This window comes from Manis javanica, chromosome 8 (assembly GCF_040802235.1).
Source record: "Manis javanica isolate MJ-LG chromosome 8, MJ_LKY, whole genome shotgun sequence".
Classification (NCBI taxonomy): Eukaryota; Metazoa; Chordata; class Mammalia; order Pholidota; family Manidae; genus Manis; species Manis javanica.
This window is the reverse complement of record NC_133163.1, coordinates 93,747,636-93,774,844: the sequence shown is the minus strand read 5'-3', so window position 1 is coordinate 93,774,844 and position 27,209 is coordinate 93,747,636. Positions and strand designations below refer to the sequence as shown.

Below are 27,209 nucleotides of genomic sequence, written 5' to 3'. Positions count from 1 at the left end.
AGGATTCCTCATCTCCCTTTCAGCACTAAAATTCTATTATCCTAAGTGAACTCTCTAGGGCAGATGAGCATTAATAATGAATTTGAACATGTGGCTTTAGGGAATATAACAGAGGAGGGTTCTAAGGAAGGAGGGTCGGAATGATGGTTTGAATGGAGCTTCAGTGTTGAATTACTGTTTAGATCTAGTGTCAGGTAAAGGTCTTTGGGGATATCTAAGTGGAGAACAGAAAAGACTTCTCGCCTGAATAGACCAGATTGTTTTGAATGGAATCTCTCTGAACTGCGAACAATTCCCTACCACCACCCTGTGTGTGCATGTGTGTGTGCACGCACGTGTGTGCATGTACATGCACATGTTATCAGTAGCCCCCTTTCGCAGTGATCTAATCTGGTTTATCTCTCTTCTCAGCTTAGAATGTTCTATGGGACTTTAACCTAGGCCACACAAAGAGAGTCAGAGGGCAAACCCAAACACTTGAATGGTCTAATGAGCAAGTCACACCTCTCTGAGTCTATTTCCTTATCCCTAATATAAGAGGTCTGGTCTATGTGATCTCTTAAGTTCTGCCCAGCTCTTAAAATTTTGTGGTTCTGGGCATCAAATAAAAAGCAACTCTCCTTTTCCTTAATGTTCCATCCTTGGACCAGAACTTTGTCTTCATTCCTAGTCTCTGTTTATACCTGGCTTCCCAGTTTCTTCCTCCTCTGCCCTCTTTTTTCCTTGATGCCCTTAAAACTTATTTGCTTTGTATCCTCTTTGTCTTCTTATATTTTTCTGCAGACCTGCCAGGTTATACTCCTGGTCTCTAGTTCTCTGTGTCCATGTCTGCCACCTCCCATCTGCATCCATGCTCCTAACTGAAACTATCTCCTTGAGTTCCTCTGAGGGCCCCCTGGGATCCCCTATCATTGGTCCCTCTCACAGAAGCACACCTTTCTCCAAAGCCAAAGGATCAGGTATTCGGTGGCTCAGGTGACAAACCTGCTGTCAGGTTACAGATACTGTTTCCTGAAAGACCACACTTAGCGTCAGTGGAGACTCAGCCTCCTGCAGTGCCCTGCCCTCACCCGGCTAACCCGCACAAGGTGAGAATAACCAGAACTCACCAGTGCCCACCTGGAAACATGGCTCTGAGCCTCTGGCCCCTGTTGCTACTTCTGTCCTCTGCAGGTAAGAGGAACAGTGAACAGGGCTGGGGAGGAGAGGGATGGCTGCTGGAAAGAGACAAGAATGCAGAGATTATCTGGTCAAATAACAGATAAAGAGGCAAGGAAGGGGGCAGAGACTGGAGCTAAGGGAGAAAATGAGGGTTAAGAAAGCAGCCCAAGACTTACTATAGGCTGATCAAAGGGACTTAGCTCACCATCCCCTTTACCTCACCTTAGATCCAGGCTGGGTCTGGGCTCTGGGGCAGGGTTGAATTTGGGTTCTAGGTTCTTCCCCTTTAGTGACCTCCAGTTTCTCTCCTTACAGTGACTCTGGTCCCTACTGGGCCTCAGTCCCTGGATCCTGGTCTCTCCCTCCTGAAGTCATTGCTCTCCACCCTGGACCAGGCTCCCCAAGCGTCCCTCAGCCACTCCGGGTTCTCTGCGTTCCTGGCCAACATTTCTTCTTCCTTTGAGCCTGGGAGAATTGGGGAGGGCCAGGTGGGGGAGCCCCCACATCTCCAGTTGCCTGCCCTCAAGCTCCACAATTTCCTGGTGACACTGAGAGGCAGCCCTGACTGGGAACCAATGCTAGGGCTGCTAGGGGATGTGCTGGCACTGTTGGGACAGGAGCAGACCCCCCGGGACTTCCTGGGGCACCAGGCAGGTGTGCTGGGTGGACTTGCAGAGGTGCTGCTGGGAGTCTTAGTTCCTGGGGGACCTCCTACTCCTACCCGGCCCCCTTGCACCCGTGATGGGCCCTCTGACTGCATCCTGGAGGCTGACTGGCTGCCTTCTTTACTGCTGTTGTTAGAGGGTACACGCTGGCAGGCCCTGGTGCAGGTGCAGCCCAGTGTAGACCCCACCAATGCCACAGACCTGGATACAAGGGAGCCAGTCCCCCACTTTTTGCAGGGTCTGTTGGGTTTGCTCAGCCCCATGGGAGATCTGGGCTCTGAGGAGGCTCTTTGGGAAGGTCTGCTGCGCACAGTGGGGGCCCCCCTCTATGCTGCCTTCCAGGAGGGGCTGCTCCGTGTCACTGATTCCCTGCAGGATGAGGTCTTTTCCATTCTGGGGCAACCAGAACCTGATGTCAATGGGCAGTGCCAAGGAGGTGAGTGCTACCAGGTCCAGGGCTGGGCTGTGGCAGGGCAAGAAGGGTTGAGATCCAGATAGTCCTCTTCCTTACTCTCTCTCCTAGGCAACCTTCAGCAGCTGCTCCTATGGTGAGTTAAAGCAGAGGAGTTCTGAGGGATTGGGCCTGGGAAGCCATTAGCCTCCAGAGCAAGAGGAAACTGACAGGAGGGGTGTTGTTTAGTGGGTTTGGAGAATAACTGTCTGGGTTGTGTCCCAGCTCTAGCTTTTCCTAGCCATGTGAGCTTGTGCAGATTACATTCTCATTCTATGCTTCGGTTTCCCCACTTGTATGGATAATATTAGCTACTGTAGAGTTGTTGCAAGGGATTAAATGAGTTGATACTGTATGTGTAAACCACTTAGGACTGTGCCTTGCACAGTGCTTAATAAATATTATCTAATAAAGATGGGGTATGAGAAGAAAGGACAAGACTGGATTCTTTCCAGTACAACATTGCCAGAGCATAGTTAGCCAGCCATAAGCTAGACAGATTTCCTGATATGAGGCCAACCAAGGGTTGTCTTTACTTAAAAGCATATGAAGAAAGGAGGAAAAAGGGGGCCAGGTGGACAAAAGGGACTAACTGGTCTTCTAGGTGATTTTGTGTCTTGGCAGGACAGATATCTTTCCCCTCCCCCCAATCCCAGCATTTAAACCAGTAACAGCTATACATACAGGTACCAGGGACCTCACTTTTGGAAAAGCCTATGCTTTTCACTCCTCCTTCCCACCCTCCCACCCCTGCAGGGCTCTGGGCTAGGGTCAGAATCTTCAACTAGAGGAAATGTAAACTGACTAGATGCTGCCTGCTCCCCCTTTTGCACCCAGGGGTATCCGGCACAACCTTTCCTGGGATGTCCAGGCATTGGGCTTTCTGTCTGGATCGCCACCTCCACCCCCTGCTCTCCTCCACTGCCTGAGCACGGGTGTGCCTCTGCCCAGGGCTTCCCAACCCTCAGCCCACATGAGCACTCGCCAACAGCGAGCCATCTCTCTGGAGGCCCTTTGTGAGAATGACTCAGGCCCAGCACCACCCTACAGCATTTCCAACTTCTCCATCCACTTGCTCTGCCAGCACGCCAAGCCTGCCACCCCACAGCCCCCTCCCAGCACCATTGCCATCTGTCAGACAGCTGTGTGGTATGCAGTCTCACGGGCACCGGGTGCCCAGGGCTGGCTACAGGCCTGCCATGACCAGTTTCCTGATCAGTTCTTGGAGGCGATCTGTAGCAACCTCTCTTTTTCAGCCCTGTCTGGCACCACTCGACTCCTGGTAAAGCGGCTCTGTGCTGGGCTGCTCCCGCCCACCAGCTGCCCTGAAGGCCTGCCCCCTGTTCCCCTCACTGCAGAGATCTTCTGGGGCTGCTTCTTGGAAAATGAGACTCTGTGGGCTGAGAGGTTGTGTGGGGAGGCAAGTCTGCAGGCTGTGCCCCCCAGCAATCAGGCTTGGGTTCAGCATGTATGCCAGGGCCCCACCCCAGACGTCACTGCCTCTCCACCCTGCCACATTGGACCCTGTGGGGAACGCTGCCCAGATGGGGGCAGCTTCCTGATGATGGTCTGTGCCAATGATTCTATATACGAGGCCCTGGTGCCCTTTTGGCCTTGGCTAGCAGGCCAATGCAGGATAAGTCGTGGGGGCAATAACACTTGCTTCCTAGATGGGGTCCTGGGCCCTCTTCTGCCCTCTCTGCCACCCCTGGGACCATCTCCACTCTGCCTGGCCCCAGGCCCCTTCCTGCTTGGCATGCTGTCCCAACTGCCACGCTGTCAGTCCTTGGTGCCATCCCTCGCCCACCCCACACGCCTACACTATCTCCTGCGCCTGCTGACCTTCCTTCTGGGTCCAGGGGCCGGAGGGCCTGAGGCCCAAGGGATGCTGGGTCAGGCCCTGATGCTCTCCAGTCTCCCAGACAACTGCTCCTTCTGGGACGCCTTCCGCCCAGAGGGTCAACACAGTGTGCTGCAGACTGTTGGGGAGTATTTGGAAGAGGAGGAACAGCCTGCCCCACCAGGCTTTGAGCCCACTGTTAGCCCCAGCTCTGGTATAAGCAAGATGGAGCTGCTGGCCTGCTTCAGCGTGAGTGACCTGCCAAGGTGACAGCCCCTGAGAAGAGGGAAGGGCCTCCATGGGAATTTTCTAATACTGAGAGGCAGTAGAATAGTACAGTGGTTTAAGCACACAGCTCTGGAGTCAGGCTTGGATTTACATCTTAGTTCTGTGATCAACCTTGAACAAGTTACTTAACCTCTCTAAGCAATATTTTTCTCATCTATAAATGGGGGAGAATAATGGTGGCACTCTTCTAGAGTGGCTGTAAGGATTACATGAGATAGCACACACTGTAGGCTTAGCACAGTATGCATATATATATATTTGGCCTAATACATAAACATGTACAAAATGTTAACTCATCATTTTTCCTGACTCTTTGTCTTTCCCCCTTTCTGCTCCAAAAAGGAAAGGAATTAAGTTAGAGAGTTCTAATTCTGTCCCTAGAGAGTGAGAATTGGAGGCTGGCAAAATATAGGAAGATAAACCAGAGATGAGAAAAATTCAGGATGACTACAAGTCAGAAGACAGGTTCTAGGTTCAGCTATGCCACAAATTAGTGTGGTCTTAGGCAAGTAATTTAATTTAGCTTTTCTGGGCTTTAGTTTCTTCTCTGAAGAGTGAAGGGGCTAGAATATGTCAATAATTCATTCACTGAGTGCCTGTTATGCGTAAGACACTTTGCTAGGTTCTGTAGGTATGTAAAGATTCCGTATTACATGTTGGAGCCCACCTTTCTCAAGCCCTGGGGCTAGTGAAATGGGATTCGACAGACTCAGTGATTTGGTTCAGATGTAAAAGTATTTATTGACCCAACTATGGATCCTGGCATGAGAAAGGATATAGAAGAAACCAGAGACATGGTCCCTGACCTAAAGGGGTTCAGTATCTGAGGAGACACACGCACTAGCTTCAGATGAAGGACAAGCATCCTAGCAAATGGAGGTGGAGTGCCGGGGGAAGCTTCATGAGGGACAGAGGAGACAGCTCTCTTTTAACGTCTTTTCGGCCTCTCCACCAGCCTGTGCTGTGGGATCTGCTCCAGAGAGAGAAGAGTGTTTGGGCCCTGCAGATTCTAGTGCAGGTAACAGATGGGGGCGTGGGGGCTGTGGGTGGAGTGGGCGACAGCTGCGGTCTGAGGCTGCCACCCAGTGAAGCCATCCCCATCATGACCTCCTACTCACAGGCATACCTGCACATGCCACCGGGAAGTCTCCAACAGCTGGTTCTTTCAGCAGAGAGGAAGGCTGCTCAGGGCTTCCTGACACTCATGCACCGTTCATGGGCTCAGCTGCAGGTGAGCACAGAGAAAGTGTGAACAAAGGTGGAGGGGAAATGTAGGAATCAAGAGCACCTGGAGCATGGTGCACAGAGGGGTTGACCCAGTGGAAGGAGGAACTCAAGAGAGGAGATGGCAAGCATACTGAGCACCTCCAGAGTCAGCATTCATTCCTGTGCCCCACAGGTACCACCATCTGAGGAGCAGGCCCTGGGTCGCCTGACAGCCTTGCTGCTCCAGCGCTACCCACACCTCACCTCTCAGCTCTTCATTGACCTGTCACCACTCATTCCCTTCTTGGCTGTCTCTGACCTGATGCGCTTCCCGCCATCTTTGTTGGCCAACAACAGTGTGTAAGGACCCCACACCATTCCTCCTGATCCTGTTGGGACCAGACTGGCCCCACCCGCCTGGAGCAGTCCCTTCCTGAGCTCCTCTTTATTAAACTAGGGAGATTCTTCTTCCTATCCATGACAGCAGGGCTGCAGAGAGCCAGGGGACAACAGTTTGGAACAAGGCCAAAGGTTAAGACCTAGACATTACTGTCCCCAGCCTGGCTGCCATCCGGGATTATAGCCCAGAAATGAGGCCTGAACAGAAGGAGGCTCTGGCAAGGCGACTGTTGGCCCCTGAGCTGTTTGGGGAAGTGCCTGCCTGGCCCCAGGAGCTGCTGTGGGCAGTGCTGCCCCTCCTCCCCCACCTCCCTCTGGAGAACTTTCTGCAGCTCAGCCCTCACCAGGTATGAGAGTGGTCCTCTTAACTTGACCAGCCCATCTTCTGTTAGGTGGGCCAGGAGTCAGTGTCATGCCTCCTAGTGAGCCCTTCTCTGCAAGTGTCCAGAGACCCCAAAATGAGCCGACTTTCCCTATCTCAGATCCAGGCCCTGGAGGATAGCTGGCCAGCAGCAGGTCTTGGACCAGGGCATGCCCGACATGTTCTGCGCAGCCTAGTGAACCACAGTGTCCAGGATGGAGAGGAGCAGGTGCGCAGGTGAGAAGTTGTGGGATCAGTGATCAGTGATCAAGGCCCAGACTGGGAGAGAGGGACATACAACCACAGTGGGTTGGGATCCCAGAAAGGAAGGGACAAGAGAGTAGGCAGTGGTTCCAGGCAGCATAGGGCTGTGGGAGAGAGGCCTCTGTGTGGTACCCATGTATCCTAGTTTAGTGGTCAGAGTATCTAACTCCAGGTACACGCATGGTCCCTGCCTTAGTACCAGCCTCAGTGGCCACATGAAGGCCAGCTTCATGCCCTCCTCAGGCTGGGGCCCCTTGCCTGTTTCCTGAGCCCTGAGGAGCTACAGAGCCTGGCACCCTTGAATGATCCAATGGGGCCAGTAGAAAGGGGACTGCTGGAATGTGCAGCCAACGGGACCCTCAGCCCACAAGGACGGGTGAGCCCCTTGGCACAGGCCTGCAAGACTCCAGGCTGCCCTGGAGTCTGTGTGGAGAACTTGTGCATCATCTCAACCAAGCTTTGGCATAACGGTGCCAATCATCCATGGCCATTCTGATCTGTTACCACCTCTTCCTGACCCTACCCCATCTGGTCTATGGCACTACAAACATACCTTTGGCATCTTGTACCCAATCTACTCCTCTCCCATTCTTGGTTCTAAGCCCCAGCCCAGGCCCTGGGAAATCCTGATGTGGGATTAGAGAGGTGATTCAAGGTTCACCTGTCTTTTCCTCTTCAGTCCCAAACCTTCTTTGGTTACAGGTGGCATATGAACTTCTGGGGGTGTTGCACTCAACTGGAGGAGCTGTGCTGAGCCCCCAGGAGCTACGGGTCTGGGCTCCTCTCTTCCCTCAGTTGGGCCTCCGCTTCCTGCAGGAACTGTCAGAGCCCCAGCTTAGAGCCATGCTCCCTGCCCTACAGAGAATCAGTGTCACTCCTGCCCAGGTGGGCCTGTCTCACTCCCTGGCGTCCCATCCTCTACCCCCTGAACCCTCAGTCAAGAGAATTACATCAGCCCCCCTGAAACCTCCTTTTCCCGTCTCAAGGGGGACTCCCTCATCCCCCTTGCTCAGATTAAGAGCCTGGAGCCAGGCTTGTCAGTGGGGGTGATAGAGAGGGAGCTGGAGGTTTTGGAGGGTGGGCCCTAGAGACCTGCTTAAGACCTGGCTGGTGGGACCTGAGAGCTTTTGTTTCCTGTCCCATCCCACCTTAGGCTGTCCTACTGCTTAGACGACTCCTCCCTAGGCATGACGTAAGTAGCAGCAACTTCTTGACATCCACCAGAGGTCTCTACTCTCCTTTTCTCTAGCTCTTGCAACTGCTCCTTCTGCCTGCTCAACTCATACCTGCTGCCTTGCTGTACTGTGATCGTTGCCCCTATCATCCTGCCTCTCATCTCTCTTGCTCCCTAGCTGTCGCTGGAGGAACTCTGTTCCTTGCATCCTCTGCTGCCAGGCCTCAGCTCCCAGACACTCCAGGCCATCCCTAGGCGGGTTCTGCTTGGAGCCTGTTCCTGCCTGGCTCCAGAACTGTCACGCCTCTCAGCCTGCCAGACTGCAGCATTGCTGCAGACCTTTCGGGTATGAGAGTAGCAGGGAGGGAGGTCCGAACAAGGATGTGGACCCTGGTTGGGAGGAGGGCATCTTCCCTGCGGTCAGGGAAAAGCCACCCAAATCTCCCACTTTCTTATCTCTCTCTCCACCCCCTGCCCCAAAACCCCTTCTGCCAATTCTCATGCAGGTAAAAGATGGACTTAAAAACACGGGTACAAAAGGTGCCGGTGAAGCTGTGTGTATCCCTGGCCAGGTACGTGTGGGATCTCTGATTAAGCCCCTGTCCATGTCCCACATATGGCTGGTGCTACCTCCCACAAGCACCTGCAGTAGCCCTGAGAGTTCAGGTTAGTTCTGTGCCCACTGAGACATTCACAGCTCTCCCCAGTTCCAGATGCAGGACAGCATGACTCACACTTTTCTAGAATGTTGAAGCCAGAAGGGTCTGAGCAACCTTCCAGGCCAACTTCCTGCATTCAGATAAAGAGATCAAGGCTCAGAGGGACTAAGGGACTTTAGTTCATCAGGTGCCCAAATAGCAGCAACACTTGCCCACCACTGCCTTCACTGAGAGGGCTCCCAGGTGTGCATTGCTATAGTGGCACAGGCCATTCCATCCTCACCCTGGCTTTGGTCCCTTCCTGCCCCCATGGTTCTCCTTCTCTGCGGGCTGAGTCCAGATCCTCTCACCTATCACCACCTGCTACACCCATCCAGCAGCCTATCCCCACCACCTGGCCAGACTGCCTGCTTCCTCTGCTTCCTCTAAAGCTGTTACAGCTGGACTCTGTGGCTCTCCTGGCTGACCAAAGGCACTACCGGGAGCTGCCCTGGTCTGAACAGCAGGTAATTCTCCCCACTTACCTCAGAACTCCTTCTAATATGTTCCACCTCCTTTATCTGTCAGCCCTAGATTGGGCACCTTATCCCTCACATCCCTGATAATGTGACTTGCTTTGCTCTTTCTTTTTCCTTCCTCCTTATTCCTCTATTTCTCTCTTTCTGAGAAAGGAGTAAGCATCTGGGAGAGTAGGGCTCTGGTGGTACCAGCAGGGCTGGGTCCAAGTTATCTTAAGTCCTTGGGCAATATCTCAGCTGGCAAGTAGCTTCTCTTTCTTTCTTTTGTAGTCACAGTTTCTCTGGAAGAAAATGCAGGTGCCCACCAACCTGACCCTCAGGAATCTGCAGTAAGTAATGTGTTGAGCAGTGAACTTAATTCAACTAACATTTTTTGAGTGCTTACCATGTGCCAGGTACCATGTGATATACGATGGGCCAAATGCAGATTAATGACTCAAAGTCCCAGCCTGCAGGCTTTCTCCTGGCTCCTCCTCTCCTTAGCCTCCTGTTCTTCTGCAGCACCACACCTGTCTGGACTGGATCTAAGGGATTCAGAAGACCTGGGTTCAGGTCCCAACCCTGTCCCCTACTTGGTGCCTTGGGCAAGTCATTTAACCTCTCTAGATTTCAGTTTTTTCTTCTGTAGATTAAGAATTAAAATGATACCTATCTCATAGGTAGCTATGAAGATTAAATGAGATGAGGCATATAAAGGTCTTAATACAGTGCCTAGCACATTGTAAGCGCCCAAAAAAGAATTGCTGTTGTTAATTTAAACCAAAGTGACTTCAAAGCCACTGGCCAAGCAAGAATAAAGAGGAATAAGCATCACCTTACCTCTCTTCACTGTAAGAGAATCGTAGGCTACATATCTGAAAATGTGGCTCTAGTCTTGAAGTTTACCATATTTCTAAGTAAAATGATGCTGGGAGTGTCACTTGAACTCCATAAATCCTTATTTTCTTGTCTGATAAATAGTGATGATGTTATAGGGAGCCAGTGAGAATATCTATAGAAAAACATTTCTCAAACTATCAATTGCCATAAATGAACATCTGGCTTGTGTTGGTATCAAGAAGCAGACAGGCTGTGGCATGTGTTGAATGAGTATCTACCCACTCACACACCTACAGGGCTCTTGGCACCCTGGCAGGGGGCATGTCCTGTAAGTTTCTACAACAGATCAACTCGATGGCAGAGTTCCTTGAAGTAGTGCATGTGATCTATCAACTGCCCACTGGAGTTCGCAGGAGTCTGGTGAGAGGGGTGCTTGGGCATTAGTTGGAGCAGGGAGGCAGAGAACCTGGGTATGGCATGTATCCCCCATGTTCAGCTGTCCTGACCATATTTCCCCACCCTGTCCCACAGAGGGCCTGTATCTGGGCAGACCTACAGCGGAGGATGACAATGCCAGAGCCAGAGATGGCAACCCTGGGGCCAGAAATGAGTAGGCTGGACACCAAACTCCTCCTAGACTTACCGTAAGGACTACAACTGGAGATACTGGATCTTCAGAAGGCTCAGCCTGGGTAGATCTTCCCTTAGGGAATGCCCTAGTGGTTGTGGTTTTCTGTCTGGTTTCCTGACATGAGCTATAGCCCAAAGCAGAGGGTTCTGATCAAAGTTGCTCTGTGTATTGAGTGGTTACCAGAACTTGGCCCTTGTATAGGACAGCTGAGGATGGCAGCACTGTGATATGGCCTGCCAAACAATCCTAGTATAACCTAGGCACATTAATAGAGATAGAATATCTGAAATGAGGAAGGCAATAGTACAGTTTCGCCCCAGAGGACTGAGTCTGCTTAGAGTACTGGCTCTCAGTATATTCAGAGGAGTAGATAAAGAGAAAATATATGAACCATGTCATAAATGCTTTCAAATGCCCTCAGGGCTATCAAGTAAAAAACATATTAGCATGTTTGTTAAGTGGCCCCATGGGGCCAATGAATGAAAATCATATTTTTACATAATATAAGGAAAACTGAGGTAGTGAGATCCCAGTCCTTGGAGCGATTGAAGTGTAGGCTGGATGGCCCCATTCAGGAATGTTGTAGAGCAGACTCCAGTATGGGGGGAGGCGGGAGGGGCAGTGAAGACCAGATGAGCCTAAGGTTTCTCCTATCTCAGAGATTCTAGAAGCTTATGAATATCTCACTTACAGGCTTCTTTTCCTGTTTTACCCCCATCCTTATCCATTGTCATCTGAAATGTAAGTCTGAGAGGAAAAGGCTGCTATTAGTCTTCCTGGAGATGAGGTAATGGTAAAAGCAGATGACTCCATCCTTACATTTTTATAGCCCTTTTCACAGATTTTGGCTGTTGTACTACCTGACCCAGTTTCAGATTGGCAAGCCTAGACAGAGTACAGGATATCACTTCTGATTTCTGTGCAAAAGGTTTTTTTAAAAAAAAATGCCTTACAAATTTGTTTAAACATATTAGTTCTTGGAGATAATTTAGATATCCCCAGGGCCAGCATGAAATATCCTCCATGAGTTGGAAGACCCGAGTTCCTCATTTGTGAAAGAGGGATAAGAAAAATAACTACCTTATACCAGGGTTTTGTCATAACAATCAAATGAGATAATTAATAGAACTTTGTCAGTTGTACAGTGTTGTACAAATGAGAAGGGTCTCTTGCAACAAATGGAGGAAGAAGAGCACTGTGGAAAATGAATTGGGAGGAAGACCTTACCATTTGGTTGGTCTCTGTGAACCTCAGTTTTTTAATCTACAAAATGGGGGGATATTTTAATGATTCTTAATATTTGGGGCTTTTGATTCCATTAGATGAGGTAGGATTGTTTGTCATTTCTTTTCAGAAAGACTAGAAAGATGTCACTCCCTATGTTCTCTCTCTTTAAGTGCTATGGTGGGAATGGCATCTGCAGCTGTTTAATAAAAGTTCCTGTTTAGGGCCACAGAGTTTGGTCTGTTGTTATCTCTTCTCTGGGGAATGTGGCATTCTGTGGTCCCTTCTCAACTTAGCTCAGTTCCAAGTGCACCTGTTGTCAAATTGCTATAGAGTCCAGTTGATGGACAAACTGTCCAGTGGATCCATTATCTTGGTGGTGGAGCTGGTACGAGAAGCTCCAGAGCAGCTGCTGGCACTGACTCCACTCCATCGGGCAGCCCTGGCAGAGAGGGCACTACAAAGCTTGGTAAGAGTCCACCCTGCCTGACTCAGAGCTGCTACCTGGGGGCAACTTGTACCCCTCAGACAATGCTCCCTGTCTTCTGGGCCCAAGCCCACACTTCCCATACTTCTGCTGCCAAGCAGGTTCTTGTCCACAAGGCCCTGGCCCTTGGATCTACCCTTGGGTTCTATTCCTTGATAATCTGCTTCAGTTTCTTGTCCACATTCCTTGGAGTCCCAGAAGTCCTTTTGATTCCACCACCTAGTCTTTTTGCCTGATCCTATCTGGACTCATTTTTTAAGAAGGTGCACAATGGCAGTGAACATCATAGGGTCTTGGGTTGGGAGCTGGAGAGAGGGAAGGTTAAAGGTCTTGATGTCTTGATCAGAGTCTGGTCCTCTGAGTCAGAGGTGCATGGTCCCAAGGCCTGCTGCCCCTCTCCAGGCTCCAAAGGAGACAACAGTGTCAAGGGAAGTGCTGGAGACATTGGGCCCCTTGGTTGGATTCCTGGGGAAAGAGAGCACACAACGGATCCCCCTACAGATCTTGCTGGCCCATCTCAGTCAGCTACAGGGCTTCTGCCTAGGAGAGCCATTTGCCACAGAGCTGGGATGGCTGCTGTCACAGGAGCCTGTTCTTGGGTATGGACCTTGGGGAACTTCAGGTTCTAACTCATCTTATACCCATCCTCTCAACCACCCTCATCAGTGGGAGTCCATTCAGTATACTTTAGGTCTCCTGAACCCTGTATCCCCAGTCCTAGCATGCCCCTTTCACCCTTCCTTTTCCTTGCAGTTCCCTCAGCATCCCAGCCCCTGGTCTTCTTCCTGTCTCCCAGGAAACCAGAATTGTGGAGCCAGGATGAAGTAGAGCAAGCTGGACGCCTAGTATTCACTCTGTCAGCTGAGGCTATTTCCTTGATCCCCAGGGTGAGGTGAAGGACAAGGTGGGGAATAAGAGTAGAGAGGGGACTGGTGAGCTGGTGGTTCTGGGGAGCTAAGACCAAGGAAGGCAAGGATGTGAAGGGCAAAGGATGTGAAGCTTAAATATGGGGGAGACTATCAAAAAGAGACAGGACTTTGGAATTATAGCTTCAGCAGCTGGCCCTGACCTGCCAGATCTCCCCACCCTCCCTCTACCTTCTCACATAGGAGGCCTTGGGCCCAGAAACCCTGGAACAGCTCCTAGAGAAGCAGCACAGCTGGGAGCAGAGCAGAGTTGGACAGCTGTGTGTGGGGCTACAACTTGCACCCAAGAAATCAGCCCTGGTAGCTGGGGTTGTACGGCCCACTGCAGAGGGTCTCCCAGGTGAAACTCCCCAAATGCTCATATTTCTAGCAGGATGTAGGAGAAAGGGTGCCCAACAACACAGTCAGAAGTCTGGGCTCTAGGTGTGCTGTGCTCTTTGAGCAGATTTGCACACCTTCTGCTCTCTGGGCTTGGGTTTTCTAATCTATAAAGCACAAGGGTTAGAGGGATGATCTTTAAGGTCTCTTTTAGTTCTAGGGTCCTACAGTTCAGGAAATTTATCATCCATTACATTTTTATCCGAGGACTTCCCTTTTTCTGTTTTCTTATCCCAGTTTAACAGCTGACTCAGCTCTAGACTTGGCTAAGTCTGGAGCTTTCTGTTGGGAAGATGCAGTAAGGAGACCCTGTGGGGCTGAGGACCTGGGTTCTGATCTAGATCTACCATTAAGTCCCTGGGCAACCCCCTCAGTCTTCCAATGTATATTGAGGGGTTGTTCACTCCAGTTACTTGTTCTAATATCCTTTGAGTATTATAAATCTCACAGTATAATAATCCCTTGATCCCTATTGCCCACACTGTCCTGTCCTCCAAAGGTCAGAGGGGTTATTCCATCTATAGATATCTCTCTGGGCATACTTTAATACTACACTGACTCCCTGGCCCTGGCTTTCCTCTTCAGAACCTGTGCCAAACTGTGCAGATGTACGGGGAACATTCCCAGCAGCCTGGTCTGCAACACAGATTGCAGAGATGGAGCTCTCAGACTTTGAGGACTGCCTGGCACTATTTGCAGGAGACCCAGGGCTTGGGCATGAGCAACTACGGGCAGCGATGGGCAAGGCAAAACAGGTTAGGGATGGAGAGGTCAATTAGGGTCAGAGGTGGAAAAGTACAAGGAAGCTGATTGGGTGTGGTGTGGGACACAAGGACTGGATAGCTGGGTAAGAGGCGGAAGAAATAAGAGATAAAAGAATTCAATGATTTGGATCCCAGTCAGAGGGGATGAATTGAGGAAAGGAAGCTAGTGCAATGGGTAGAGGCGTTAACGCAGTGGTTACCAAACTTTAGTGTGTATCAAAATCACTCAGGGAGCAGGTTTTTAAAATGTTAATGCCAGGTTCCCAGGCTAGACTCACTGAAGAAGAATTTCTGAGCACTCTGGGATCTGGGCAACTGCATTTAAACAGGCATCCCCAGTGAGTCTGGTGTATGTGAAAGTTTAGAACTTGTGGGCTGGAGTCTGCTGTTCTTCCCTACTGAGACCAAGTCTTTCAGTAGCACCTTAGTCTGAGGAACCTTAATCCAACCTTCTCATTTTACAGTTGAGGAAACTAAAGACTCAGAGAAGGCAAATGATTTGCCTAGTTGCACAGCTAAGGTCAGAGGCAAGACTAGGATCCAGTACTCTGACTCCTAGTCCAGTGCTTTTCCATTCACATTGTTCTTTTTCTCCTAGTTGTGGGGCTCCCCCCAGGGATTTCGTCCTGAGCAAATCCTGCAGCTGGGTCGGCTCTTACTAGGTCTAGGAGAACGGGAACTCCCGGAGCTGATCCTGGAGGACTGGGGAGTACTGAGCACCTTGGGACAGTTGGATGGCTGGAGCTCCGTCCAGGTGACACCTCTCCTCCTCCCTACCACTTTTCGGTCATGCATTCCACAGATCCAGGCCTCTAGGTCATGCAAAGCACAGGGAAATTTTTCCTGTGACTTGACTGGCCATTCTTTGCTAGTAGCCTTAGGAACTCAGTGATTTTTTTCACTCTGAGGCCCTGAACACATAATGCTCCCTCCTCTTTTCCCTGCAGCCTCTTTTTTTTTTTTTTTGTCTTCCTCCTTTTTAGATCCTCAACCTTCCCCATGGCTATTAGATCTTCAGGTCTTAATCACAAAAGAATATAATCCAAAAGACTATACTCCAACCACTTGTCACTCCCCTAATCATTTCCCCCTGTCCATGAAGCCCCTGTAACTGCTCTCCTTATCCTGTGCCCCCCATCCCCACCCCAGCTCCGGGTTGTGGTCTCCAGTTTTCTGCGGCAGAGTGGCCAGCATGTGAGCCACCTGGACTTCCTTCACCTGACTGCACTGGGTCACACACTCTGTGGACTGCAGCCAGAGGAGCTACAACATATCAGCAGTTGGGAGTTCAGGTCACCTGCAGAGGGGATAGGGGGTGGTGGTGAGGCAAAAGTGGGCACACTAGGGAGAGAAGGATCATGAAGTTGTCCCATGGAAGAAGGGACCTCACTTGAAGTCATGTCTACTCCTATCTCATGACCACAGACCTTACCACTGCAGCTGAATCTTCCCCCCACTTCCTTCCCACTCTTCCACAGCCAAGCAGCTCTCTTCCTCGGCAACCTGCATCTCCAGTGCTCCGAGGAGCAGCTAGAGGTTCTGGCCCAGCTCCTTGTGTTGCCTGGTGGTTTTGGCCCAGTCAGTAACTGGGGACCTGAGATCTTCACTGAAATTGGGACAATAGCAGGTAGGAAGGCTGGGCCACTGCCGGTGCTAGTAGTCAGGGACTGGTTTCCATACCATGGACAGCTTGGGTGGAGGACTGCTCTGGTGAGAGTCTGAGAAGGCAGTTAGGAAAGAGATTGTGGAGATGTGTTGGGGAAGGTGTATGGTAGGGCACTTAGGGAGCAGTTTGAGGAGAAGGTCTGTAGGTTTGAAAAGAAGGGAGGCCAGTATGATACGTTTGGATACCCACTCCATCTCACTTGCTCTGATAGCTGGGATCCCAGACCTGGCTCTTTCAGCACTGTTGCGGGAACAGATCCAGGGCCTTACTCCTCTTGCCATTTCTGTCATCCCTGCGCCTAAATTTGCTGTAAGTATTGAGGGACTAGGGTTTGGGGTGACCACAAGAGAACAAGGAAACCATGGGGGCTAGTATGGGTACACTGATTCCCACCCCCACCCCCAGGTGGTGTTCAGCCCCACCCAGCTATCTAGTCTCACCAGCATTCAGGCTGTGGCTGTCACTCCTGAGCAAATGGCCCTTCTGGGTCCTGAGCAGAGACGAGCAGTTGCATGGGCCCAGCATGAGGCGAAGGAGAGCCCAGAACAGCAGGGTGAGTTCCCAACTGCACTGTTTGACCATCCAACACCTAACTCAGAATCTAACCCTTATCTTGGTGCTATCTGGCTCACAGGACCACTCAGGGAGATTCCTGGAGATAAAGGTTCTATAGGCAGATAGTTTTCAAGTATCACTGACTCCTGGGGAGCAGAGTTGTGCTATTCCTACCATTCTCTGTTTCATTACAGGTCGAAACACAGCCTGGCACCTTCAGGACTGGTCACAACCTGCCTGGGCCCTGGCATTGACCATCTGCTTCCTTGGCAACCTGCTTTGCACCTGTCTCTGCAGTTAAAGACAGATTGTTGGGAAAGAAACTTATAAGTGATAATAAAGTGAAAATGGATGTGCATTCTAATAATCTCAGGAAGCTGATAGGGATTATGGTAAAATGCTAATGTCTTCCACCCACGTGAGAATCAGTGTGCCTGGCAGTCTCTTTCCATCATAAATAACCCCACTGCCTCTTTTCCTTTCTTGGAGGCAAGTCTCTCCTTTTCCCACCATTAGAAATAACACACGCAGCTGGAGCATAGCAAGGAGTCTTTACTAAGACAAAGGGAGTGAGGTCAAGACATCCAGGGCAAATAGAATGGGCCACCATTAGAATGAGTAGAAGTCCTGAGGATCTTGAATCATCATCTGCTGGGGATGGGAGTTAATGCTTGCCATGGATAAGAGGTGGAGGGATGCGGATATCCTGGCCTCTCTCCAGACGGCGCTCACAGTCAATCAGATAGTTTACTCCATCGATGACCAGCTGCACCAGCTCCACCTGCAGGACACTAACCCTTGATCTCTGTTTTCCACAACCTGCGTTTCTTTCTATAGCACTGATTTGCCTGCTTTAGCAACTCATTTCCAGTTGCCTCCCCACTCTATCTGAATTTCATTTCAGATTCTATTACATTCCTGAGGCTCACTCACCATCACTTCAAGCCCCACAGATCTATGCCTCTGCTCCCACTAATCCCTAAAAATCTCACCTCTGACTTGCCAAGTCGGTCCAAATTAGAGATGTCAAAGATGCTGCCTGTGGCAGCTGTGTCCACTCCTCCAGTGCCACGCTTTTGGAGCCTTAGATTCTCCAGGATCTTTGAGAAGCGGCTATCCTACAAGGGAGATAGGGGTTGGGGGTAGAGACTGGTCCTACCGGAAAGAGCTCTGGACGTGCTCAGAGCTCTTCCCCCTTCCCCCTCAGATACAGTGTGTTTGGTTCCTTTCAAAAGTGCCTGTTCCCTCCCATCCACAAGCAGCCACTTTCCTCACTCACACTCCTCTCTAACCCCACAGCTTCTTTACTTTGCTTAGCAGGGGCAGTTTGACATGCACTCCTGCCCGAAGTCCGGTGCCCAGGTTAGATGGACAGGTCAAGATGTATCCCAAATGCTCATTCCACATGAACTCCCAGCCACGCTCCTGGATCAGCCGCTCCACCTGAGTCCACAAAGGCTGTGTTAGTGACAAGTCAGGGATATGTGAACCCTCCCTCAGCTGGACTCATGGGAACTCTAGCGATATGTCTAGAACCAGAACTTGGGATGTGAAAAAATGATACTGCTTTTTTTTTTTGGAGAGGGGTAGGTGGAAATGGTTTGTTACTATCATGCATATCAGGTAATTTTGATGTTGCAAGCCCATAGTGAGGAAACTGCAGAAAAATCTTGTGCGTGGAAGAAGAGAAACTTGAGGGAATGATGCATTAAGGATAATCTAGGGAAAAGAATGGAGGTGGTAAAGTGAACTGAGAAAAGATTGATTATTCAGTGAGCTCAGCATGCACTGATTATCTTCTTTGTTAATGAGCCTAAAGCTTGGAAGGTTTCTTTCAGATGAGGGTATAGGCTTTGCAACAGGAAGAGGAAAGAAAGCCTTCTGTTAGATATACAAAGAGTACATGTGAGAAAGAAGAGAGAAAGGTAAAAACAGTCCAGAAGAGGCAGACTCATAGTTATATATATGTGAGAGAGGAATGTAGTGTGGGAAGGGTATTTTTGTTTCACTTTAAGTGTCCTGTTATGAAGATGACTATTAGAGTTGAAAAGACAGGGATCTGCCAGAGTGATGGACATGAAAACTACCTAACATGAGTAGAGGAGATCCTGTTCATAGTTTAGAAAGAACCACAGCATAGAGCCATATCTCGCTGAATGAGCAGAGGCTCTTCCATCTAGAAAAATAATAGCAGCTAACATTTATTGAACACTTACTATGGGCCAGGCACTTTACCGTTTAAATGAGATAAATGCATTATCTACTTTAATACCCACAACAACCTAAAATGTAGAAAATCTTATCATCCCAATTTTACAGATGAGAAAACTGAGGCATATAATTTCAGAAGGACTTCCCTATCTGCTTCCAGTCAGATATGTTACGTATTACTTGCCAAAAACAAGAGAAACTTCCCAGCTAGAATATAAGAGGAAGAGGAGCTCTCTCTCTTTACAAGTCCAAAATAGTGGATATATGAGAACATACACTAAGAATTCTATCTATGAAGATTTCTAATCTAAAATTCTATATGGGAGTGAGGATTCAGTTCAACCCCCTCATGTATAGCCACACATTCTTACATTCTGGAACTTAAGCCATTTCATCTTCCACCTTTCACAGTCTCTCCCCTGCTCTAAGCTTAAAATCCAGACATGATATTTCAGTGAGAGTGACAGAATCCAGAGTCAAGGCCTACCTTGGCTCAGAACTGGCTGGTTACATTAGAATCATGGACACACCAATCTCTTACTACTTAAATCGATGGATTCAGGCTCAGACCTTTTCCTTATCTTCACACCCCACCACCCCACAAGGTATATACACCAGGCACTGACCCACCATCTCAGTTACTCCTTCTTTGCATTATCTGACAACTGATTAATTTACTTCCTCAGATTCCTGACATTCTTTCTCCCTTCCTATTCTTAGGGTGACCATATATCCTGGTTTTCCTTGACAGTCCTGATTTAGATCTATTGTCCTGGAGTGATTGATGGTGATCCTTTCACTATCAAAACTGTCCTGTGTTGGTTGATAAATTATGTGGTCAATCTATCTATTCTAATCTTTGGTTTTTCCTTATATCCTCCCACCTAGTTCCCTTATACATTTTTTTCCAACCTCTTTGAGGCCTCGGCAGAATCTTTCAAACACTCTCTTCATGTTTCCACCCTTCTCCATGGAAATGACCCGCGTGTGATCCTCCTCATTTACCCAGATCAGGAAGCTTTTCTCATTGTTGTGCCTAAGGGCAGGAGAGAGGGAGGGGACAGGGATCAAGAGGCAGGGCAAGAATCAGCAGGGAGACAAAGAAAAAAGGCACCCATGTAAGGCTGGGAACAAAAGAGGTAAACCTCCTACCAGATTCCACGAGCATCTGGCCAGTCTCGAGCCATTCCTGCTGCAGTCAGCAATGGGGACACAGGCTTATCAAATAGGAAGTGGTCCTGTGGGGAATAAAGGGGCTTGGGTTAAGAACCCTCAGAGCAGCCCCTGGACTTCTCAGAGTCCATCTGTTGCATCTGGCCCAGCCTCCCCTCTGACTCTTTTTCCATCTGCTCCCTCCCACCCAGCTCCTTCTCAAGGCCCCTCACATCAATAAGCTGCTGCTGCTCAGCCTCTGTCATTTCACTGAGCCGATAGTAACGTCCAGCCAGGTCACCCTTCAGGCCACTCAGAGCCTCCACCACAACACGTTCCACCTCTCGTCGCTCTGCCCTTGTGCAGGCTGGAGGCAGGCTAAGTCCCCGGATACTTCGGCCAGTTCTGACTCTTGAGGACAATACATACCTCTCATCAAAGTAGCCAGAACGGATCTGGGGAATAAGATAAATTAATGTGTAAGTCACAGAAACACAGTGGGTGGGAACTTAGGGCTTCAGAACCTTAAGGACTGGAGGGGTCCTCATTGCATGCCTTAGAAGAAGAAGGCCACTGGCAAACACTCCAATTGAAGGGGGCATTATGAACCCTCTGCCAGACTGCCCACCTGGGATATGGCCCACCCTCTTCTTTCCATATTTGCTGCTTCTTAAGAGGAAATTCCTTCCCCATGTCAAGAGTAAAATCTCCACAGTATAATGACCATGAGTCAGAAAATAATTAAGGAATTAAGGTGAAGGGATTGGAGAAAAAGTGTTGCACATAGGCAATGCAAATCAGAAACAGAATATCTGACCCACCTTGCTGGCATCCAGGTCAGTAGTGTGTTTCATTGTCTGGGGGTCATATCCATTGTGTCGCTCTTGGATCACAGGGTCAAACAGCTCAGCAAATACCTGAGGGGGCATTAAGAGGGAGACGGTGATTAAGGAAAGGGAATTCCTTCCCAGGCTTTAGTTATGGGTTGATTTCACTGAATCAGTAAAACATATCTCAAGGGAAAGTGAGGGGTCTGTAAGGGGAAGGAACTGGGATTACTGGGAAGATGAATTGGGTCACCAGGGCAACTCTGAGGGCCCCCTACCTCATAGGTCTCCTCATCTCCAGCTACCATGCCCACAGTCTTGATGAAGGGGTGGCCGGGGTTGTCCACGCCAGTCTGGATACACTGATCTAGCGTCCAACCAGTGGGTGTGGTCTTGTCGCAGAGCCGGGCATAGACTGCTGGGGTCAGGTGACTGGCCATGCAGTTGTTGTGCTTTCGGAGGTCTGGGTACTCAGCGCTAGGGAGGGGGTACCCAGTAACCATGAGGGAGGGCACAGGGGGCCTAGGCTCAGTGCAGTCAGCTGGGAACTGTCCAGTTAGCCATGTCTGGCTTTGCTCCTTAGGAGGAGGCGAGATTAGGAGGCAGCTAAACCTTGGTAATCTCATTAGGGATTTTTTCAGGGTCTATTCTTTCCCAACAGTTCTAGCTTCCTCTAGCTCTCCGGCTCAGTTCCCCTAGATTTGCTCAGTTCTTTCTTCCCAGGAGCACAACATTAGGGATGGGGGAGGGGAAAGACCAAGGAAGGATATTCAGAAAACGGGGGAGAACAGCAGGAAGAAGAGATGGAGGAGAGCGAAAAAGATAATTCCTGGTCTCTCAATCAGGGATCTGGGCAGAGTGGGTGCAGTCAGAGCTCACAAGGCCGGAGCTGGTCTTGAGGGCGGGGAATTCGCGTTACCGGTCCCCAGGTATGCTTTCACCTTATGATTTGAGTCTCCACCCCCACCCCACTGATGTCTCCAAATTGCACAGCGCCCCATTCCAGAGCCTTCGTGATTACAGCCCTTCTCTGTTGCCCAAGTCCTCATCTCCATCCCCATCTTCGTTTCTCTTCATCACCTGCCCACCCATCCCCTGCGCCTCAGACACTGATACCTCGGGGGATACAGTCTCCGTCGCTCACTGGTGGCTCGTACAGATTCCGGGCGGAGCAGAAACCCAGCGGCTAGAGACCCAGCTCCAGCCAAAGCCAGGAGCCTGAGCCCCCGGTGGGCGGCCAGCAGACGAGAGAAGGGTCCAGCCATGGCCTGAGGGTCTGGAGACAGAATCCCGGAGCAGGAGCTCGCGTACGGCAGGAACGGAGAGGGAGGACGCAAACACGCGGATGGATGGCCGGAACTGGGCGCGAGGCTGGAGCTGAAGTGGGGGCCGGAGTGGAGGCTGGAGCAGGAGTGTGAGCTGGTACCAAAGGGACTGCGGGAGAGGCGCAATGAGCCAGCGCCGGGCGGGAGAAGAGGGAGGCCCGAGCCGCAGTCCCCAGGGGTGCGGCTCACGCAGGCCCCGCCTTCCCGCCTGCCACCGTGCTAGGTGAGCGGGGGCGGAGGTGGGCAGCATGCGGCAGGTAGATTAGGGGGACCCGAGATTCGCAGCCCTAGGCCAACGACGCGGGCCCACCAGGGATGAAGCCACCCAGATTTCAGCACCAAGTGCAGGACAGCACCCAAGGGGACTGGCAAAAACTGAATACCCTTCCCCCAAGCCTCTCGGTTTAATCGGAAACCAGATTCGTCACTCTGTGGGTGTGAAAAGGTGACATTGCCCAACCTCTTCTCTGTTTTTGGCCTGCCCCAGCAACCTCCTCATTCTCCCCCCCAAGGGAAGGTGGCCGCGGAGAAACCGCGGAATAAACAAAGAAACCAGAGGAGACACGGAGAAAGCACACAGTTAAGAGGCAGACACTGGGAAAGACACCGCTGGCTCAAGGTCACCTTCTCCTTAAAACCAGGAAGAAGACCGAGGCGCCTCCCTGTCACACTTGTGCTCTGCTTACAAGGTTGTTGAAGGATTCCTTGCGCGGAATCAGGGATACATTAACTTATCCCGTCTATGCTGTGTTCCCACTCCTGCCCTGTGTTTCCACTCGGGCCCTGCTATGTCCTGGTTTCACGTTTCATGATCCCAACCTTTTTTCCCCCTCCTACACCCTTCTCCTCTTCCCCTATTTTACCTTTGATCTTTTATTTCTCACCGTATTTTCCAGTCTTGGACCTGTTTACTGCTCACGGGACTCCGAGTATTCTCTGCAAGCTTGCCTACCTGTTGGTTGCACTGGGTATGGGGCTGGGGTTCGGCAGGGAATTGTGTTTCCTCTTCCTCCTTTCCCTTCTCTCCCCTCTCTCTAGTTCCTGGACTGGAAGGGAGTGTTAGATGAGGTGAAGGGTGTGGTAAGATTACCGGGTGCAGGAATGGAACAGGCAGGTACAAGTCTCCAACCACCGTTGTTTCTTCTCTTGGCTCCCTAATGCTGTTCAACCCAGAGTGTAAAGGAGAGTGGTGTTCAAGGGCATAAGGTTAGCAGAGAATCTCCACCTTCCTCCTGGCACCCTCTCTTCCTTTTCTCAGTAGGTGAATATTCAGATTGGAGAGGGCTTTGTTCCACAGCTCAAGTGTGACTTGAGTATGACTTGACCTTTGTCCTGGCAGGAAGCCCAAACAGAGATTTGGGGCTTCAGCATGGAGGGTCAGTTAAGGTGGGGTAGGCACTGTGGCGTTAGTACCCGTGAGATAGTAAGGAATTTGGAAATCTTAAGAGAGAGTATTTGAGAAAGAGAGATTCCCTTCACATTGTCCTCTGGCAGCACTGATGAGACCCTACCCCACTCCTATACTCAATACCTTCGTTCCTCACAGGCTTCCCTTACGTTCATTTTCCTTCCTTCCTCATTTGTGGGCATCCTTGGAAACAATCCACTTCTCTTTTGGGCCCATTACTTAACTCTTTCTGATAAGACAGCAGTAGTCAGAAAATAGAGAAAGTCCTGCAGTTGGAGTGTGGTCACTCGTGGAAAGATGGAAAATGTTACTTGTGTTCTGGGGGCTCACGGGGATAAGTAGTAGCTGTAAATGAATATTACTACTTGGAATGGTGTGTATTTGCCCAGATAAAGGAGGGAGATAATCTTTCAGAACAGTAGAATTGTAACTTGATTGAGAGGGTGGAGAGACAAGGTTAAAGAGGTAGGGAACAGGAAGACAGAATTACAGAATGAAAAATAAGACTTGCCCAGAGCAGTAGAGAAATGACTGAAGTTTGGAGACTAAGATGTCCAAATTTTGAATAATAGCTCCACTGAGAAAGACATGTATTTGTGTACTTTTCTTAGTCCTTGTGAGCCTCTGATAGCCACGTATAAGTGTACTCATTTAAAAAAAATCATAGAGCATATGGGAAGTAATTGACATATGTAATATTGGCTTTTTTATAATAATTAATACTATTTAATATGTATAAAGCACTTTACAATTACAAGGAACTCTTGTATGTACTATTTCACTGAATTGAAATGGATTGTTCCAATGGGGACTGAGTCTATATTTTCAGGGGGATGAGAATACAAATTAATTACCTAGAAGATGATTTAATAACTTTTTGAAGTGTTGGAGTGGTGGAGGGGATATGAACCTGAGGCTGAACTAGGGAGCTATCTATTTCCCTTAGGACCAGTCCTTAGAATTATCTCTATCTCTTTCAGGGATCCTTGGGGTTAGTATAATGAAGCACCTGACTGAAAAAGTAGTAAGACCCCTAAGGTTGCAGGGAACTTGGAATTGTCGTGACCAGGGAAACCTAAGTGAGGATGCAAAGATATTAATAACAATATGAACATACACAAAATACTTTCATATAATCAGTACCCTATGAGTTAGGTTTTTAAATTCCACTCTCTTACAGATGAGAAAACAGAGCCCGAGGGAAGTTCAGTGACTTGTTCGGGTCTGCACAGCTATTAAAGGCAAGGCCAAGATTCAAACCAAGGTTTATCTGGTTCCAGGTCTAGAGGGTAAAGATCAGAAGAGTGTGGAAGTAGGAATCAATTTGTCCAGTCTTTCATGTTCTTCCATTTTCTTGTCTCCTCCAAAAATAAGTTCCTCTGTTCCTTGCCTTGCCTTTCTGATCTCTTTCTTCTTTCTCCTCTGTTTTTGTCTCCAGTCTCCTTATCACTGTTCTACCTCTGTTAATATTTTCAACCTATATTGATTGGATCTCTATAGCTTACCCCGTTTTGCTTTATAAAACAAACAGAAAAAAGACCTAGTTTTGTCCTCAAGAAGGTGCAATGGCACCAATTATCTCTCTTCCTCGGCATCTCGCTTTTTCCCTGGCCTTCGTCTCCTTGGGAAGTCTGTCTAGACCAAGCTTCTCAACTGTGGCGACGCAGTCAGAAATTGGAGGAAGGGGAGCACCAGGTTGCACTTCTTCCCCAGAGCCACTAGGGGCCACCCTCCTCCGCCCAGAAGTGTCGGCCAACGCAGCCTGACTCTGTGGCCGGTGCGCGCCCTCCGTTGATTGGTGGCACCTCAGAGAAGTCGCGTTTTAATTGGGTCGCTGTCAGGTGTCTCTGCCGGCAGGTTCGGCTGCGCGAGCTCAGGGAGGCGGGTGAGTGAGGGCCGGGGGCGGTGGGGGAGTGGCTGGGGGCCGGGGGCGGTATCTGAGGGGGTGGGCTGGGTAGAGTGGGCTCGGTTGATGCTGAGGGCCGTGGTCAGCACCGGCTGGGGGGCGGCTTCGGAAAGAGGCCCTGTGGAGAAGCCTCAGTGTCAGCGCCGCGGGAGTGAGGCGCAGAAGGCGGGGGCGGGCAAAGGTTGCTGGGGTCGGGATGGGAGGGCGGTGTTCTTGACTCGGAGCTGTGTGAGGCGCGACAGAGGAGAGGGTCAGCGAGAGCAGAGGTGGGCGCGTGAGGGTCTGCGTGAGGAAGAGGAGGTGCTGCGGAGCAGTGGGGTCGGCAGGGGAGGTCTGTGTGCGGGGGCGTGGGAGTGGAGTCCACGGGCGGTCGGCTTGAAGAGGGGGTTTTCGCAGAGAGGTGAGCCTGGAGAGGGGGGTAGTGTAAGGAAAGAATGGATCTTAGGCAGTCTTTGTCGGGGATCGTTGAGGGTTCGCTGTATGTTACCGAGTGTGGTAACTCAACTGAGGGTTTGAGAGACTGTAATGCTCAGGAATCAGTGACGAGAGGATTAGTTAGGGTATGGGATTCGTTGATCAGTGATGGGAGGGAGCAGCAGTCAGTCTGGGGAGTGGTTAGGGGAGTCGATGAAGAGTCATTTTAGCAAGATAGGGAAAGAAAGTATGAGTGAGTTGATACTGAGAACGAGGGCGTCAGCACAGTTCATCAGTGTCAGAATAAGGGTTTGTATAAAGATTTAAGACTGCATCAGGAAGGAATGAAGAGGCCCACTGTTGCAGGTGGGAAAGAGACGGTGTTGGTTGGCAGAGTAGGTTTACTGTATTGGAAGTATTCCTGCCTGGACTGTCTTGGTAGCTCCCCTTCACCACTGATTTGTATATTTGCATCAAGTGCATGGTGATGAGGAAAGTAGAGAACGACTGCAAGCAGCTCTAAATTCTCAGAGAAAAAGAAGTTACACAGTTTATGTGCCTTCTACCCCTTTTCCAGATCTGATTTAACATACATGTTCCAGTGAAGATTGCTTACTTGCCCCTCCTTCTCTCCTTACCTCCCTCCTTCTCTCCTTACCTACCTATCCCCTCCCACCCTCTTTGCCTTCTTTCCACACTGACTCAGGCCAGAGTAAGGCTTCCTCTTAGCCTAATGTAGAGTCTGACTTTTCCTTGCTTCCAAAACAAAGCATTGAGGGAGAGGGGGAAGGGGTGAAGGGTGCAGAAAACAGCGGAATAGCTCTTGGAACACATTAAATCCAAACTTCTCCCAGAGGTACATCTAAATAAATCCTGGTGTATTTCATAACTATTTCCGTTAGGCTTCTATTTTTTTGCTTTGTTAACTATAAATTTTGACCTTTCATCTCTCCTCAGCTCAGTATCTGTGAGCAGACTGTCCTTCCCCATAGTGTTGCCATCCTGTTACAGAATTGTAATAGAATTTTGAGGACATGACTGTATACATTCAGTAGAAAATCAGGAAGGGCTTAGGAAAAGAAAAGTGAAGGGTTAAGAATATTAGACATGAGAGAAAGCTTCTGCTTCAGAGAAAGAATAAAAAGTCAAACAAATTCTGTTTAAGCTATGCAGGGACCTTGGGAATGCCACAAGTCATGAAAATTGGGCCAACTCACCAAAAAGGTGTTCAGAGAGATAGCCTGTTAATCAAGAGGGGTGGGGGGGTGTATGTGTAAGACCTATAGTGCACAACTAGAAATGTTAATTCTAAGTAGGCAGTGGTGCTCCCGTGGTGGTTGAGCAACATAGACAAGCAGATGATGAAAACTGGGAAGGTCAAAGTCTATATAAAGGTTAGCTATAACTTTCTAAAAACTGCAAATCGCACTTGTAATGGAAGGGTTTAAAACTAAAATAAAAGAGCTAATTATTGAAAATTAAATGTCTATAAGACTAAATCCATTTACTTACAGAGTGTGTGAATTTCAT

The 27,209-nt window shown here is 49.7% G+C and overlaps 3 protein-coding genes across 26 annotated transcripts in view; 2 read left to right on the top strand and 1 right to left on the bottom strand.

The window, feature by feature from the left end:
- Positions 1-1,127: 1,127 nt before the first annotated feature.
- Positions 1,128-16,861, top strand: STRC (stereocilin). The gene is made up of 29 exons (XM_073211716.1): positions 1,128-1,173; positions 1,477-2,262; positions 2,350-2,374; positions 3,115-4,366; positions 5,361-5,423; positions 5,526-5,636; positions 5,805-5,971; positions 6,171-6,357; positions 6,493-6,608; positions 6,879-7,011; positions 7,338-7,520; positions 7,789-7,827; positions 7,988-8,155; positions 8,316-8,381; positions 8,849-8,974; positions 9,257-9,315; positions 10,102-10,225; positions 10,337-10,449; positions 11,994-12,129; positions 12,550-12,746; positions 12,944-13,034; positions 13,257-13,413; positions 14,037-14,206; positions 14,814-14,969; positions 15,365-15,507; positions 15,694-15,842; positions 16,093-16,190; positions 16,287-16,434; positions 16,631-16,861. The coding sequence occupies exons 1-29, from the start codon at positions 1,128-1,130 to the stop codon at positions 16,735-16,737; spliced, it is 5,316 nt and encodes a 1,771-aa protein (XP_073067817.1). The 3' UTR covers positions 16,738-16,861.
- A 107-nt stretch (positions 16,862-16,968) lies between these two features.
- On the bottom strand, positions 16,969-23,027 carry CKMT1A (creatine kinase, mitochondrial 1A). 4 transcript variants are annotated; one of them, XM_037018880.2, is made up of 10 exons: positions 22,904-23,027; positions 21,743-22,060; positions 20,905-21,103; positions 20,621-20,716; positions 20,033-20,254; positions 19,800-19,885; positions 19,560-19,683; positions 17,745-17,879; positions 17,429-17,554; positions 16,969-17,217 (listed from the first exon to the last, which is right to left on the bottom strand). In XM_037018880.2, exons 2-10 carry the CDS (start codon positions 21,889-21,891, stop codon positions 17,101-17,103), a joined length of 1,254 nt encoding a protein of 417 aa, XP_036874775.2. In that variant the 5' UTR covers positions 21,892-22,060; positions 22,904-23,027; the 3' UTR covers positions 16,969-17,100. The 4 variants fall into 4 exon arrangements, with proteins under 4 accessions (XP_036874775.2, XP_036874774.2, XP_036874776.2 ...); XM_037018879.2 differs by having other exon boundaries at positions 22,836-23,002; XM_037018881.2 differs by having other exon boundaries at positions 21,743-22,003; positions 22,904-22,993.
- PPIP5K1 (diphosphoinositol pentakisphosphate kinase 1) overlaps positions 22,622-27,209 on the top strand; it is a 44,293-nt gene continuing 39,705 nt past the window's right edge. For 16 of the 21 annotated variants that reach the window (XM_037018863.2, XM_073211718.1, XM_037018860.2 and 13 more), the window contains exon 1: positions 25,121-25,244. The gene's annotated coding sequence lies outside the window, so the exon portion shown is untranslated. Of the gene's footprint in view, positions 22,641-25,119; positions 25,245-25,511; positions 25,532-27,209 lie in introns of those variants that run through there. The other 5 variants (XR_012120673.1, XM_073211720.1, XM_073211717.1 and 2 more) reach the window with 4 other exon arrangements.

Coding starts and splice junctions, on each gene's coding strand:
- STRC (XM_073211716.1), top strand. CDS start 1,128: ATGGCTCTGAGCCTCTGGCCCCTGTTGCTACTTCTGTCCTCTGCAG. Junction 5,972..6,170: donor TTGTTGGCCAACAACAGTGT/GTAAGGACCCCA, acceptor TACTGTCCCCAG/CCTGGCTGCCATCCGGGATT. Junction 6,358..6,492: donor TGCAGCTCAGCCCTCACCAG/GTATGAGAGTGG, acceptor TCCCTATCTCAG/ATCCAGGCCCTGGAGGATAG.
- CKMT1A (XM_037018880.2), bottom strand. CDS start 21,891: ATGGCTGGACCCTTCTCTCGTCTGCTGGCCGCCCACCGGGGGCTCAGG. Junction 20,255..20,620: donor CTGACCTGGATGCCAGCAAG/GTGGGTCAGATA, acceptor CTTATTCCCCAG/ATCCGTTCTGGCTACTTTGA. Junction 19,886..20,032: donor AGCAGCAGCAGCTTATTGAT/GTGAGGGGCCTT, acceptor TATTCCCCACAG/GACCACTTCCTATTTGATAA.